The sequence below is a fragment of the Tupaia chinensis genome, unplaced genomic scaffold (assembly GCF_000334495.1).
Source record: "Tupaia chinensis unplaced genomic scaffold, TupChi_1.0 Scaffold140308_1, whole genome shotgun sequence".
Taxonomy (NCBI): domain Eukaryota; kingdom Metazoa; phylum Chordata; class Mammalia; order Scandentia; family Tupaiidae; genus Tupaia; species Tupaia belangeri.
In genome coordinates, this window is record NW_006200185.1 from 605,290 (window position 1) to 622,847 (window position 17,558).

General features: G+C 40.7%; 1 protein-coding gene and 1 pseudogene across 1 annotated transcript in view; both read left to right on the plus strand.

Annotated features, from left to right (window-relative positions):
• The first annotated feature begins 12,564 nt into the window (after positions 1–12,564).
• Positions 12,565–13,664, plus strand: LOC102483604 (peptidyl-prolyl cis-trans isomerase D pseudogene; annotated as a pseudogene).
• A 1,634-nt stretch (positions 13,665–15,298) lies between these two features.
• The window catches only part of FRMD7 (FERM domain containing 7), a 52,305-nt gene continuing 50,045 nt past the window's right edge, over positions 15,299–17,558 (plus strand). The window contains exon 1 of the mRNA XM_006162612.2: positions 15,299–15,469. Coding sequence (XP_006162674.1) covers positions 15,299–15,469 — 171 coding nt within the window. The remainder of the gene's footprint in view (positions 15,470–17,558) is intronic.

The following is a 17,558-nucleotide window of genomic DNA, read 5'->3' on the forward strand; positions in this document are numbered from 1 at the left end:
TTTTTCCTTGAAGAAAGGAACTGAGTGTAAGAGAGCTAGAGAGAAGTCCAGTCAGCTTTGACGTTGACCAAATAGGAGACTGCCCAGATGCTATTGATCCCTAGCGCGCAGCAGCATAAACGCCCTTGGGTGTGCATCACGTCAAGCAAACAGCAGTGTGCCCCGCTGAGAGTGGGAATGTCTGACTGGGGGTGGGGGGACCCGAGTGCATCGTATCCAGCTGAGAGTGAAATTCCTGGAGAAAGCCCCCTTCCTGTCACAGCACCCACAGCACTCTGAGCCTGCTCGCAGTCCAACGGCCTCTCCGAGAATGCTACATTTAAAAGTGCAGTTTTTGGATGATTCCCAGAAGATTTTTGTGGTTGATGTAAGTGGAAATCACATTGCTATTATTCCTTTATTATTCATTCAATAATGGTCATTTGTGGATCACCCATTAGGCGGGGAGGTTATGTCTTCTTTAGGACCGAATGAAGGAGGACTGTGGTTTTTAGCTTTGGGAACGAAATCTGTATTTAATGTCACAATGTAGCTCATGTTTTTCCATTAGCCTTTCTTCTAGAACAGGTTCTCTTGTCTCAAGAGACAAGCAAAGCAAATTTTCAAGATATGCTAAATATTTGTAAAAAGGCAAAGCAGTGATAATTTCATTTTCCTGCCCAATAAGATGTAATTGCTCTTAGAAAATATTTGTGTGTGAGTCTCACCCCATGATCATTTGTGGGGAGAAAACTATGGTTCTGATGGAAAAGAGAGGGGAAAAACTATCTTCCTTTTCTGAAGAAAACCTATGAGTTACGGCGGGGGGGGGGATGAAGAATTATGCAGTTGTAAGGAGAACTTCAGGAAGTAATGACAAGTATGAAAGAGACAAATAGGATAAGAGACTACTTAGTTTGATTTAGTACTTACAGTTCAGGGTTCTTAATATAATTCCTAGCTACAAGATGATTGCATACAATTATACCTCATCTCTTCAAGAAAGAACAAATGTATTAAGCACATCATTTGGTGCTCATGTTCTAGCAGCTTAAGTTATGTACATTTTTGATGTCAGGATTTATATATGAGCATTTGGAAATGTTCTACAGTTTGATTGGAACCCAAAATGCTATTTGCTCTGATATTTACATTAACTAGTAACAAGGAACAAACAGTTCATTTTCCGTGAAATTCATACACAATGTTGGTTGTTTTCTTTTACATATAAACTGACAACTACTGTAGCCTAGCTGTGATGTTGGGTGTGCGGGCAGCTCATTTTTCAAATGACTATTTTATTTTTATTTGAATCATGTGCTTTGGGGTGATGACTTCATGACTTCAGCTGCTGTTTTGCTGTCTCTTCCTTTCAGTTTTATGTGCAAAAGGCATTTCTAGGTCCACGGACCTGCATGATTTGTTTTTGTAGCAAATAGCTTCCATTAGAGGTATGAGGCATTTCCTATTCTTTCTTGGAACTATATTTAAAGGATGGAAAATGTCTTTTGAGTAGTTTATCCATTTGCAGGCTGGTGGTGTACACTCACAGTGCTCCAGTACCTGAATTAGTGAACTGGGTATTCAAAAGACACTGCTTTAGGCTAAGTTTTTAATAGATATTTCAAGCAACTCAAAGAGAAATCTTTGACAAAAAGTGACAGAAGAGTTTTCTGAATGTGCAGTTCTAATTCAGATCCAATTAAATGCGGGGTGGGAAGCACAGTACCATAGCGTCACCAAGTTCACCTTCCAAAGAGCCAATTCCAGCAACTTCAAGCCAGCAAGATTTGGCTTCAAGTCAGATTGTCTCTTTCCAGCTGCAACACATTGTGTTCCTTGGAAAGATAATGGGAGAGATTCGATACCCAGCAATTCGGTTGTCAAAGCATCTGATCCCTTTTGCTCTGTGGAAGGCTGCTCTGTAAGTAGTGATCGTGGTGTTACATTGAAAGTGACAATAGCACTGACTGCAGTCCCAAAGAGCAGCTTTGTCCTGAGGGGACAAAATCTTAAGTTAGCATCCAGTCATCTTGCAGTACCTTCTCTCCTGAACAATAGTAGATTGACAGTGATGATGGGTGACAATAGCAGCAGTAGTGAGTCACCAGTGGATGACACTTCAAAATGCATGAATCTGTTTTGCATCCATTAGTTCATTTGTTCACATTCCATCCTGTGAGTGGAGGTAGAGAGAGAGCTTTTCCTATTTTGTCCATTAAGAGATGAGAGTTCAGAGAGCTTAAGTGACTTGTACAGAATCACATAGCATATAGGTGCAGAGCTGAGACTCTTCTCACTCTTCCATGTGCAATTGTTTCCAGAAGTCTCATTTATCAGTAGCCTTTTAGTACCAAAATCTTTCTCATGTACATTATTTTTTCTTTTACCCTCAAAGAGCATAGAATTTGGCATACAGTGAGCTTTCAATGACTATTGTGAACCAGTTAATACGTCCTGCTTTCCTTACCCATAGATGAGGAGCTATGTGAGAAAGTGGTCCCTAGATGTCAAGGAGACCTTTATGAGAATCTATTCACTGTTGCAAATGCTTAAAGTGCAACCTAATGAATATCCTCTTTTATTAGTACTAACATCCTTAACGAGATGAGGAAATGGAAACATGATAAAGAAAAACCCACTAGTAGCCGAGGAATTTCACATGAAGTGACTTTTGACACTGAGCTTCACTGAGGTCTAAGAGGTATATATCATCTCTAGAGAGAATTGTCCTTCAAGATAAGATTCACGAAAACAATTAGTTGCATGGGAGAAAATAGCAGACTGTTGGGGATTATGCTGATTTTACAGGAAGTACATTGGTGGAAATATAAAAAGGATGCGTGATCAGATAGAAAAATATCAACTGGGGAAGGTTAATTGACATTCAGAACCCTTATTCCACCCCAGTGGCATTACCTTAGTGAACCTGCCAGCATCCAAGATCTAGCTCAGGCCTACAAATTCAGAAGCTTGATTTGTAAGCATTCTACTAGAACTGATGTCAGAAGCTGATCATTAAAATCAGAATGCCAGTGCCACCATTTATAGAGGAGTTTGGAATGTTGGAGTCCTCTCAGCAGTTATATCAAATGCCAAATGATTTCAGAAGAGTCAGGTCTGGAAGAATTAGGTCTATGATCCTAATAATTGATGGCTCAATAACATGTCCACATGCACAAGGCCCTGTTCATTGAGACCTTTTAGTCACTTGTTTGCTCATTTAGTCATTTAGTTAACAAATTATTACTGAGGACCTCATATGTTCTTGGCCCTGTTCTTGGCACAATAGACTCTAACATACAAGTACATAAAGCTCTTGAGCAATAGTCCACTCTGGACAGGGTAGTGCAGACTGGGTGCTACCAACTTTGGCATTAGTCATTCCGTTTGCTCTCATTGCATGGTTGACAAATCCCCTTTGTGATTGTTCTCTCCTGTCTTGTTTGTCTTGTTAAAACTTCAGTTAGATTACTGAAAAGAGTGGCATGCCCCAGAAAAAAATTCATTTTTTTGAAGTTTATTTTACATATTTGTGCTCTGAAGTAATGTATGTTGGTTGTATAAATGAACTTTCTAAAAATATTAGTTAGTCTTCTCAATCAATTTCTAAGAGTGTTTACAGGGGTGCAGGATAGGTATGGAACTTCAGAATTTCTGGAATGTGACTACCAAAGTGTAATCCAATGAAGAAAATAAATTTAATGAAAAGCTAACGTTATCTTTCGAGTCCTCATATTTTTTTCCAAAACTTGATTTTTTTAGGGGGGTGAATTCTTTCTTTATTTAATTTTTTTTTGGGGGAGAGATTTTTGCTATAGAGCTCGTATACTCACCAGAAAGACAGAGAGAGACAGAGAGACAGAAAGCAAGATGTCACCCCCCTGCCCCAAGGGGATGGCCATGCCGCAATCCCTTCTCCTCCATTCTCCTCTCGGGATCTTTGGCACGCACGCACATGTGCCCATTGTGAGTTTAAGCCATCAGGTCTGGGACTTAAACCGTGGTGGACTACATGGGAGTCCAGTGACATAGACATTACACTATCTGATTATGGATTCTTAGCAGGGTTTCACACCACAATCCCCCTACCTCCATCCTTATCAGCCAGCCAGAATCACAGGCACACATACACATGCCTGGTATGCACAAGATAACTTGGGAACTGAGCCTTGATTTTCTATTTGGGTCAGGCATCACAGAGCAGTGTGCTACCATTGGGCCACTGTGTCACATTCTCATATGTACTTCATAAAGCTGATTGTTAACTATCGACATCATCCCTTGTGCTGCCCTTATAATGGCTTAGACAATTAAGTAGGACTCTCTGAAATGTTGGTTGGAGTGGGTGGGCAGGAGGAGAAATAGAGTTAAGTAATGATTTAGAAATTTGGGCCAGTCCCATAGCCCAGTAGCTAAGCACATAGGGAGCCAGATCCTATATAACCAACTGTGGTTCAAATCCTGGCTCTGTTGGCTTAAAAACCATGCCTGGTGCATATGCATACATGCCTCAAATCTCAAAAGATGGAGAAATGGAGTAAAAAGGATTGTGGTGTAATCACACCCTATTGAGGGTGCTTCCTCCCCCCTTGCTTTCTCTCTCTTGTTGTTAAAAACAAAATAAATTAATTTAAGGTTTTAGTGCAAATTCAGTTTTGCCTCTTCAAGACAAGGATCAGAAATGTTCATGCTAGAAAAAAAGAGAGGATTAGACCAAAGCTAAGACTCTAGAAACTATAGAGAAGATCAAGTTTCTAAATTGACTATGAATCATACCAATACACACACACACACACACACACACACACACATACCCCAGTAGTAGTAGTAGTAGTAGTAGTAGTAGTAGTAGTAGTAGTAGTAATGATGAGTGTCTTTGAAGGGCAACCTCCCTTTCCTTTTTAAAAAATTTTTCAGAGGGCACCTGCATTCTCTAGACAGATGGAAGGAGAAAGCACCCCACCCCCATGGGGCATAGTCACACCACAATCTCTTTTCCATCTTTCCTCCCTTTCAGGATTTGCCATATGTGATACATGCACCTGCACCCAGCATGTCTTTCAAGCCACTGGGACTCAGCTTCAGACTATCTGGTTGACCATGTGGGATCCATCTCCCTTAACCACTACTCCATGGGGCCAGCCCAGCAACTTTCTTTTAAGTGTTAGTTGTTTGTTCATCTCAGGTTTAGATGGAGAACTTTACAAAACAGTAATCTTATTATCATATTTGGCATAGTTCTATCTGATATTCTTCCTTTGCCTGCTTTATTTCTGTCTTTGTAGAAGCTGTTCTTTATGAATTTCCAAACTTATGTTTCACTTTGATAGGTTCTGGAGCTTAAAGTCAAAACAAGAGGTTGAATCATCTCTATTGTGACATTTATCTCATGGCTAAGTGATTGCCTTGACCACACAGTGGATACCCTGTAAGAGAATATACAGTATTCCTTCTTTATCTGCAGAGTTGTTTACCATGTTTCCAGTTATGCAATGTCACCATGGTCAAAAATATTAAATAAAAACTTCCAGAAATAAATAACTCATGTTTGAGATTGTATACCTTTCTGGGTAGTGTGATGAACTCTTGCGCTATCCTGCCCCCATCTCACCAGAGAAATGAATCATCCTTTTGTCCAGCAATTTAGGCAGACTGTATATGCAATCCACCCATTAGTCATTTAGTAACCATCTCAATTATCAGATTGAAAAAACATAGTATGTACAAGGTTGGGTACTATCTGCAGTTTTAGGCATCCAATAGGGAACTCGGTTATGTATCTCCCGCAGATAAGGGACGGCTACTGTAGTGAGTCAGCTCATTTGATACCCTTGGGAGCTTATCATGAAGGCCACTAGGCCTCATTTTCTGACAGAGAAAGGGGGGAGGCAGTGCCAGGACCAAGCACTACGCAATCTAAATGGGAAAGCAGAGAATTTCCTAGTAACTTTTTATTGGTAGTAATAGTTACCCTTGGAATATTTGTCCAGGAGTTGGGTTTTCATGAAGGATCTGTTCTAGTTTAGCTCATAGAAAAAATAAACTCTCTCCTCACTCCACAAGGCAATGTTCTCCCAACCCCAGTGAGACAAAATTGCCCTGGAATATACCAGGATCAGGGGTTACAAAACAGCACCATTTTAGCTGTGTACTCTTGAGTCAGTCATCTATACCCTTAGCTCCCTGAATTGTTGTGATGAGTATTGTAAATGACATCATGTAAACTTGGTGTCTGATAAGCCATGATAAATTTGACTCTGCCACTCACAATCTGTGGGGCCTTAGAAATGACTTAGACTATCTGAGCCTTAGTTCTATCAATTCTAAAAAGCTAGACTTGGAATGTCAGGAAAAACTTCCCAAAGAATGTATCTTTTAAATTGCTGAGAGGAACTAAGAAGGTAAAGATTAGGGGATACAGTGCGGGGAAAGCGTGGGTTTCCACACAAAGGAAAGAGGGAAGGCCACTATACAAAAGAGGACATGGACCCTTCACAGAACTAAAATAAGATCAAAGTGAAGATGGGAATACTGAAAGGAAGATTGGGGGGCTGTAGAATATAAAGCTGAAAAGAGAAAAGGTCAGCAGTTAGACCATTCAGGCAATTTGTTCTATAAATAAAGTTTAGTCTTTATCTTGAAGGTAGTGGAGAACCACTAAAGAATTTAAACAGCTTAATGTAAAGATATTTAGTGTAGGAGAGGTCTAATACTCGCCTTTCCCTCTCTTAGATCTTATGTGGGTTCTTCATGCTGAATCTAGAAGCCAAACTGATACAAGTCAGATAAACAAGAGAAAAGCATACAAATTCTATCAATTTTACATGTACGTGAGGATCTCCAGAGTATAAAGTTTGAAAAAGTGGCCAATGATAGGTGCTTTTATGATTTTTAGGCAAAGAACAATAAATTTGTAAAGAAATTATGGGATCTCTAGACTAAGGGATCTCTAGACTAAGGTAGTAAATTCTAGCAAGGTCACCAAGAGATGTATGGGAATATGAAGCTAGTGGAAGATAAGAGTGTTTTTTTTCCCCCCAGGGAGTTTATTCAGGTTCATTGCAGCCCCAATTACCAGACTTCTGGTTATAAAGGCTATTTCTGGCCCAGATATGACAGGACACCCCCCTTTCAAAGGAATCTTTATGGCTTGCAGCACATCAGAAAAGACTGATCGAATGTCCTTTTGTACATTTACAATTCCTCAGGTGATTTCAGCTTGAAATAATCAATATACCAATTCAGCATATTTGGGGAGTATTTTTCTTTAACTCCATCATTAGCATCCATTTATTCATTAATTTATGCATTCATTCAGTCAATCGTTAACAAAATATGTGATTTAAGTACTTGAGTTGCCAGGTAGAATCTGGATAATAGCATAAAGTTGAATGGCTCCAATTCTAAATGATCAAACTGTGTCATCACACATATACCCAAGCATTAATATTCCAGTTTGATAGGGATCTGAACTTAATTAATGGTGCAGACACACAAGAAGGGTGAATAAAGGAGATGCCAATGAGATAGAATTTCTAGAACCATTTGATGCCTCCATTTCGGATGTGGAAAATGACTGAGAAAGAATTTAGATGACCTTCAAGTTTCTAGATTAGATAGCTGGATGGTTCTCTCATTAACCAAGACAGAACAGAATAAGAGGCACAAATTGTCAGTTTTGGTTTGGATTTCTGTATGGGATTATGGAAAGAGGAACATCTAGAGTTGAGTAAAACTGAATTCTAGTCCCAACTCTAACAATTTTAAGGTGAGGGACTTCAGGTAGGTCACTTTGCTTCTCTGAGAACTGGGCATAATCACAACATCAACCTCATGAGGTTATTGCAAAGATAAAGAGGATAGCAGAAGTTAGGTTTTTGACACAAAGTAGATACTCAAAGATTGTTCATCCTACTTCCCTTTGCATGGAGAACTCTTTATTTCTACACTTTGCAAACCAGTATAGAATAGTCTTTTGCCTGATACTTGGAATTTCTTTTTATAATGTTTTATTTTGCAACCTACCTTCAGGCAGTAGAGCTATGCTCCCCAAATCGGCACTTCCTCTGGGGCTTCTTGGGATTAATTTATCCTGCCTTTCTGCATGGTTTGGCCTCTGCTTAGTCAGCAGCCCCAAGGGATTTGCTCTTTCCCCTGGAGTCATTAATCCTGAAAGGGTCCATAATAACTGCCAGGAGTTACCTAAAATAATGCAGGGCTTCCTTTAAGGAAGCAGATGGAAATAGCCAAGCCCTTTGCATTTGACTACAGTCTAAATTACTTTGTGGTCAGTGATCTTAGTGATGATGACACAGTCAATAATAATGATAACAACGTTATTACTGAATATTAATCATTAATAGCATTTATCAACAGACTGTTTTAAATGTATTTTGTACACACTATCTTACGTAATTCTGAAACAAATCAAATAAGTGAGTATTACTAGCTGAGATAGTTACAAAACCTCTTTGTGACTTGGGTTTCCTCAGCCGTAAAATGGGGATATTATTAGTATCCAACTCCATAGAGTTGTTACAAAGGTTAAATGAATTAATATGTGTAAAACACTTAGGACAGTGCCAGTAAATGCTGTATATAGGTTTGTTTGCCTCATATAATTGGCTCCAAATTTAGATGGTAAACACATATCCTGAAACCTATGTAAAAGCAACAATTTTCAAGCTGATACGACCTGAAACACGTTTATCTCTGCTTTTCAGGTATGTAAACTGAGACCCAGAGAGACTGACTTATCCAAGGTCATATTGCTATTTAAGTTAGTGGGTGAGCTATGGTTCAAGATCCAGTCTGTCTAGTTTCAGAGGCCTGTCCTGGTTATTGGTTAGGTGGTAGACTTATGCTTTAAGTGTGATTGCCTTAATGTGCAAAGCATGCTGGTTTTCCAGGATTTCGTGCTAATATATCCTCTAGTTCCAAGCCGCCTGCCCCACACTAGAGGCTCAATGAGTACTTGTGGACAGACTGACCAACAGACTGACCAGAGCAGTTCACCACAACTCCATGCCTGTGCAAGTGCACCAAGTGAAGGAGCCTCTCAGCCAGGTCAGAAAAATCACCCTGGAGTCCTGACCTTCCATAGCCAAAGTGTGCTGTCTCTTTGCCAGGGATTTATTTGTCATTGCAGAGGGCCCATGGTGCCTGGTGAATGCTGTTGTTTAAACTGCATGTGCTCTGTCTCTTATATCTTGAGGTTTGTTGATTCGGAGAATAAATTGAACCAAAAAAGAAAGAAAGTGTGTGTTTTGTCTGGCCCTGGGCCAGGCTGAGAAGTGAGCCAAGCTTGGTGCCACCTGTCCCACCCTTCAGGGGGCCCCATATCTTCTGCTGTCACCTAGCTGTCAGGCTGCCTTCCTGCTTGAGCTCAGATGAGAGGCCTGGACTTCTGCCTTCTTACTCCCACCTCCTCTTGCCTGTTCTCTTCCTATCCCCACAGCAAAAGGAGGAGGGAACTCACCCAGGAGCATTCCAGGTGTTGGGGAAAGGATCAGGGAGCTGACTTTGGAGCTAGGTGGGTGGCAGTTGGATGTTTGTTCAAGTCTGCACTCGTGGGAGTCTCCATGGAGAGTTTCAGTTAGTTGGGACCTTGCCACCCCTTCACCTTTCATCACAGTGCAGGGCCCTGCCTGCTGCCTGAGTGCTGTGAGGACCGGCTGAGGCTCCCCACACTGCAGCCAGAGCTCTCTGCAGAGCTTCTCTCTGAAACTTCCTAAAGGGCAAGATTCTTCTGAAGCCTATACAGTTTCTCTCTTTCAGAAAGCTAAATTACCTTGTATTTGCATCATTGCTTGACCTATCACTAATAAGAGCTTAACCTTAATTTGTGCTTAAAGACAATGAAATTGTCAATTGTAAGTCAGAGAAAAAGAAATTCTTCGAACTGACCCAGCTGAGTGCAATGTCTTAGGGTCAAAAGGGTATGACCTGAGGGGCAGATCCACCTGGCAGGTGACTGGACTGGCCCAGCCATTTCCTAAAAGGCCTTGGAGCCTGCCAGTCCAGCAGCAGAGAGAAGTATTGGCTTCTGTGATAGTAGGTGCTGCTAACCAGCTTTGTGCCAGACTGTTAGAACTGGAAAAACATTTGGTTAGACCAATCCTACTCGAGAGATCCTCCCTAAAAGTTCATTTGCACCCCAGGGGTAATGCATTGCAGAGTTGGCCAGTGAGGTCATAGGGGAAGGCAGCATTGGGAAGATCTGTTGAAAGCTGCAAAGTTCAGAAGAATGGAAGGTGACAGGAATTCAGGGGGGTGCTTCTCTGGGAGCTGTGGAACTCTCTGATGTATTGCTTATCTGGTTCTAAACACAGCTGCTGTACAAAAGCTACAATTATTACCCCCACAGAATCTTATTCCAGCCCCTTATTTATTTTCTCTCTTCCCATTTATCCACTTCTTCCTTCTCTTCTGGGTCCAAGGTGTGGGGCCAGAAAGGGGAGGTCTGTTTCAGTGAGCTGACCCCAGGCCCTGGAAGCACTTAGGCATGGCGCCTCACCACTAATCGCTGGGTTTAGCTGTCTTAAACAAGCAGTCCTTTGTCCTCTGAGATTCCTTCTATGATGATGAAATTCACCTTTCAAAACTGAAACAAAGACAAAGGTTCTCCAGATCTTCACACTGAGATCATTTTAAGTGATTGCAAGAGATCTGTCACAAAGTTACTGCCAATTACCTTAAATGTTGTGAGATACCATTTTTCTGGCCCAATTATATTCCAGAAATGTCCACTTATATTATTTCATTCAATTATTGGTTAATAAGTGTGTGAAATAGGTATGATTATGCTCCTTCATTTGTTCATCACTCATTTAGAAAGTACTTGGGGGCCCTCACTGCTATTGCGGGTGTAGAGACGACTAAGAAATAACTCAACCTCCCAGAGTGCATAGGCTAGGAGAAGAATCAGAAATGTAAACAGGTATGTGAATTACCAAGTGATGTACACAAAAGATAGATTTTTTTTTTCTGGCACAACTAAAGAAGGGCACCTGACCCAGATTCAAGTGTGGGTAGGGAAGAGACAGTCTGGAAGGATTTTCTTTTTTTCTTTCTTTCTATTTTTTTTTAGAGATTTTTGCCATAGGGCATGTATGCTCCCCAGAAAGACAGAGAGAGACAGAGAGACAGAAAGCAAGAAATCATCCCCCAGGGGGTATGGCCATGCCACAATCCCTTCTCCTCCATTCTCCTCTCGGGATCATGGGCACGCAGGCACACGTGCCTGGCGTGAGTTTTAAGTCACTGGGTATGGGAGTCGAACTGTGGTCGACTACATGGGAGTCCAGTGACATAGCCATTATGCTAACTGCTAGTCCCTGGAAGGATTTCCTAGGGGTGGTGATGTCCAACCTGAGCCCTAAATAACCAGTACTAATTATTGAGGTATGTGTTGTGGAGTTGGGGGGATGAAGGGAGCAGAGCTGAAGATTGGTTCAAAGGGAGAAGCAGGGAAAGGCCTGAGTAGTGGTTCAATATGATTGGATCCTAAAATTGAGGGCAGAGGCCAATAGGTGGCATGATGGTAAAGGCGCTGGACTCCCACATGGCCAACCAAGGTTCAAGTCTCACACCTGGTGTCTTGAAACTCATGCCAGGCACCTGTGCATACATGCCCAAAACCCCAGAAGAGAATGGAAGAAAAGGAATTTTGCATGATTATCACCCCTCCCCCCTCAAGGATGATTTCTCACTTTCCCCCTCTCTGTCTCTCTCTGGGGAGTGCTCATGCCCTATGGCAAATTCCTAAAAATATAAATAAATAAAAAAAAATAGTTAAATTGAGGGCTGAGAAAATGGTGAAAGATTGAGACGAGACAGGAGAGACAAGCAGGAGCCAAATCAGAAAAGGGATTTTTCACTGAAAAAGTTAAGGTTCAACAAGGTTAACTAGGAGCCTAAGGTCACACGACTGAAAGTAAGTATTTGAGTCAGGAATTAAAAGTATGTGTGTTGACTCTAGAGCCCCAACTCACTCTCCTACAGACTGCTGCCTTCAGAATGTATCATGCTTTTATTTGTTTGTTTATGAACAGGTTCTTTAATTCTATTTTCCCAAAAAGTTTTTCTTTTAAAGTGCATTTATTAATAGCATGAGAGAAAGATACATCACCCTGACAGGATTCTGATGCCATGACCCACACCCAGCCAGCCCAGATCACGTGCATAGGTGTGTCGGCATACCCAGGAAGGTCTCCAGATGCAAACAGAGCTCTACTGCTGTGTCACATCTGGACCTTACAGAGCTCTACTGCTGTGTCACATCTGGACCTTGCCTCTAGAATTATGATACCCCTTTCGGGCTCATAAAATCTTTTCACTGCTTTACCCAGCAAGGGCGAACACTGCCATGAACCCTTCACACAGTTTGTATTCGTATTTCAATATTTAATGAATAATTTATACAAAACGAGTTCGGCTCCTGAAGTCAGGAGACGGTGTCCACCAGTGGCAGAAGTGGCCCAGATGGCAGGTCAAGGAGGGTGATGTTGTGGGGGTGGATCTGCAGCTGCCTACGACCACGTGGTGTCCAAGTAGGGCTTCCAGGCACATCTGCAAGTGGAGATGTTGCATCTGTTCCCTCAGGCGAAGCCCTCCAGCCCCAGAAACCCCTGAGTCTTCCTGGACATGGACATGGACATCGGCAGGGAGAAAGTCGATCGAATTGTCTTAAAATTATTTGCAGATATTGTACCAAAACTGCAGAAAATTTTCACACATTGTGTACAGGAGAAAAAGGCCTGGGATCCATGACTGGGAAATCTGTCCATTTCAAAAGATGCCCTTTCCATCAAATTATCAAGAAATTTATGATTCAAGGTGGAGACCTGAATGGGACAGGTGCAGAAAGCATTTATGGTGAAAAATTTGAAGATGAAAATTTTCATTATAAGCACAACCAGGAGGGCTTGCTGAGCATGGCAAATGCAGGTCGCCACAAGAACAGCTCCCAATTTTTCATCACGATGGTGTCGACCCCTCACCTGAACAGGAAACACATGGTGTTCAGCCAAGTGGTTAAAGGGATGGGGGTGGCGAGGATCCTGGAAACCATAGAAGTGAAAGATGAGAAACCTGCCAAATTGTACATTATTGCAGAATATGGAGAACTGAAGGAGAGGGATGAGGGGATAGTCCGGAAGGATGGCTCTGGTGACAGTCACCCCGACTTCCTGGAGTATGTGGACATAGATGTGAAAGATATAAAGTTTTATTAATTGTGAAAGACTCAAAAATATTGGAAATACATTTCTCAAATCCCAGAACTGGGAGATGGCCATTAAAAAATATGCTCAAGTCTTAAGACATGTGGAGGGCCTAAAGGCCCCATCAGGAATGTGGATGAACCCTGGCTGCAGCCTGTGACCTTAAGCTGTGTTCTGAACATTGGTGCGTGCAAGCTGAAGATTGGCAAACTGGCAGGCAGCAGTCAACAGCTGCTAGGAGGATCTTGAAATGGACCCGTCAAATACCAAAGCCCTGTACCGCAGAGCACAAGGATGGCAGGGATTAAAAAGTACGATCACGCATTGGCTGATCTGAAGAAAGCTCAGGAGGTAGCACCAGAAGATAAAGCTATTCGGGTTGAACTGCTGAAAGTCAAACAAAAGATAAAGGCACAGAAAGACAAAGAGAAGGCAGTGTATGCAAAAATGTTTGCTTAATAAAGATTGTATTTTGCTTAAATATTATGTATTGATTATATAATGGCAGTAAGAAAAATGTAAGGGTTTTCTGTTATGTACAGTCCCTAATTTCCTTTGACATTAGTTCCCCATTGCGTAGAGGATGGGCTCTCTCTAATAAACAGTGTTAAAGCACACATACACACAATTTACATAAAATAATTATTAAAGATTTTAGTATTTAATTAAAAATCTCAAACATAAATATGACAACCAACCAACCAACCAACCACGCACTCTAAATAAGGTGTGGAAATATGATGTATGGAAACATGTATCCTTAGGTGATTGATCAGGTTATGTGTAGAGATATATGTACATCTTTGTGTGCTCAGATGTTTATCTTATTGTTTGCAATCGCTAAAAGGAGAAAACAACTTCCATAACCAAAGAGATGGTTTCCTACACAGTACTAGGAATGATATTCATAATATAGTACTGAGTGCTTTAAAAAATTAAGTTGCCGAAGAGTATTACAATATCACAAGTGTTGGGAATTACTTGGAAAGCTTTATTCTAAGATCCTTAGGCTGACTGTCTCTTGAAGGGTGGGATTACAAGCACTTTATTTCTTAATTACTTTTCTGTTCTTCTCTTTGATTTTTAAATAAATATTTATTTCTGTTGTAAGAAGACCAAAAACAAACCAGTAAAATGAGCTCTCCATTAAAAAAAAATAGCTACATATAAGTATGTGAGATAATGCACATATTTATTTATTTATTATTATTTTATATATTAAATTGCTATACATCAATGCATAGTTAGCTTGCTTTAGTCATTGCACAATGTATACACATTTTAAATCATCCTGTTGTATGTTGTAAATAAATATAATTTTTTTCATTAAAAATAATAAATACTAGGGCCCACCTGTGTCAGGTCAGGTGGTAGGGTGCTGCTGCATGATTCTGGGGCCATGTGAGGGGCCCGGTTTGGATCTCTGATTCACTTGAACATGCTGGGTGCACCCAGATCCTGGCTAGTTAAGAGACTGGGAGAAGAATCACAGTGTGGCAAGACCCAGTTGAAGGTATCTCTTTCTACAATATATAAATAAAACAAAATCATAAATAAATAATGGTTGCTATATAAGGTCCACTTTTTGCATAAGCAATAGAATAGGTGATTCCTCTCAAAATAGCAGGGCCAGACTTCCCAAACTGCTCACAGCCATGTTCTGTGATATGTAGACGTTCCATGCATCTACCTCAAAATATCAACCCCATTGCATTCAAATCCACAATTCCCATTCCACCCTAAATAGTAATGGTAACAGCTAATAACTAATCCACAATTCCAAATCCACCCTAAATAGTAATGGTAACAGCTAATATATGTCCAAAAAATGGTCATTATGTGGCAGACACGGGGCTAAATATTTTACAGGTATTAGTTCAATCAAATCCTCAATTAAGTAGGTGCTATCAATACTCTCATTTAACAAATGAGCAAACTAGAAAGAGAGGTGAAGCGACTTTCCCAAAGTCAGAGTATTAAGTGTTGGACCAAGATTTGACTGGGGCAGTCTAGGCTAACTGCCCATGCACTTGACCACATTATCCATTCTTTAACACTCGTCCTTCAAGAGCCACCATGTTGGAGTTATCAGGATGGTTTACATCTTGAACAGATTGTGTGTGTGTGTTGGGAATGGTGATGCAGAAAACAGGACCAATGGTTGCCAGAAAAAACATATTTGGGAAAAGCAAGACCTTCAAGAGCTGTTAGGGAGCTTTCATGGGACAGATGGAAAACAGGAAAAGTTCAGAGAAATGGACAAGGTTAGAAAGATGTGTGGCATCTGAGGATCATATGATGCCAAAAGGAAAGTTTGTTCTTTGAAGCTCACTGGGTGGGGTTTTGAGTTCAAAAGGATGCAGGCAATTCTGATCATTCTCTGAACGCAAGAAATGTCTGTTGAGTAGTTAGTGCTTTACCTGAAACATAGTAGATAGCCAATAAATATCTGTTGAATCAATGAAAGTATGGATTCTGTTCTTGTGATCAGCTGCCAACTCTGCTCTCAACTACTCATCCCTACTTCATTGAGTTAGCTGATAAAACATCAGTGAGATGGCAAAGTATTCAAGAAAGTCAAGTCTTAAATCAGGAGGGATGTGGCACAAACATTTCTAGTGTTACAGTAGCAATTTTTCCCAGAACCAGTCCTACACAACAAGGCATATAAACACTAAGCCTTCACTGACTATTTGTAATGGGGTTGCTGGAAATACAAAATGCCCTGCTTCAGTCTTCCCCAAAGTATAACAAAGGAGAAATCACCTCTACTCCTTATAGTCTACAAAAGCTCCTCAAATCTCTGTGGATGCTACTCTAACATGTTCATTTGTTTCTGCATTTGGAGGAATGCAGATTAGAGCTTCCTAAATTGGGAAAGGCAAATGTCAAATTCGACATTCAAAAGAGAGGAATATCTTTGGTTTTCTTTATAAATAGCAATGAGTCAGCTTAACCAGATCCTTCTGTACAAATAATTCCACCTAAGCAATTAAAATGAGAGAGGGGGTGGTAAGCACTGTGTAGAGAGAGCCGGATTCCACATGTCCTACTGCGGTTAGAATACCAGACATGGCAGCTTGAAAATGACACTGGTTGGTGTGTGCTTGCCCAAGATCCTGACAGAATGGAGAAAGGGAGGGAAAAGGGATTACAACATGACCAGGCCCCAATGGGGACAGATTTCTCTCTTTCTTTTCCTTTTTTTGCCTGCTTATATGCACACATTCCATAGCAAAAATAATAATAATAATAAAGAAATTTGACCACACTTGTACTGTACTGAAAGAGTTGGCATTGGGAGTGTGTAACTATTCTAATTTATTTTTATTATTATTCTAATTCATTTTATACATTTGATCATTGTACATCACTACAGCTTGTAAAATGAATTACCCAATATGAATACATTTCACACCAGTCCAGTGGAAGATATCATACATATTATCATCAACAGACACTCCTCCATTTCTGTGTCCCCTAAATGTCTTCCTTCTCTATTTTTCTCTTTGATTTCTTTCCTTTCACTCTCCCTATCTCTTACCATCTTCCCACACTGTCTGCAGTATGCATAACCATTTTTCATGCTTCTATATCCTCTAATATTTCAGTGTATAACTATTTTTAAGACACCAAGGTTAGTATCTCTTGGGACTCAGTTTCCCACTAAAGATTTCTAATCAGTTTTAAATCCTGCCACCACCCTTTTCTCCCTTTCTCAGATTCCCCAAAATTCTACATTATGCAAATTAAACCATGCTTCCTCTTTCTTTCTTGTGTGTTAGAGTCTTTTAAAGAAGTATTTCGAAGAAGTATATGAATTAGAAATGTTCCGGACTTGGTCATGCTTGTTCCTAGAAATAATTAGAGAATCCCAGACAACTCTTCCAAGTTCTGTTGTATAGCTTAACAATAAAGCCACCATATTCAAATAGCCTTGAGGAGGAAGCATGGCAGAAGTCTCCATATCTGAAGCCAGTGCCAGATCAAGCAAGACTGAGAAGACTATGTAACTGATAGGCTTCAGATTGTGGAGTCCTAGTCACTCGAAGGCTCACATGGGTGAGTTAGCCCTCAGAATTTGAATGGCCACTTGCCAGGGCAGGCTACAAAGAAAGGGGTAGAAAGCTGCAAGCAGGCCCAGGAGAGAAGTTATGCTGCTAAACTACAGGTTTAGCAAGTATTTGTGAAGCTCCAACTGTGTGCATAACAAATGTGGCATCAATGAAGAGGAGATCAAAGTTAAGTGGAGTCTAACATAATCTGAGCCAAGTGTAGTACCAAACTTTAGGAAGTCAAGTGAAGTGACTTGGTGAATAAGAGTCAGGAACAAGCATATGACTGGCTAGAGAA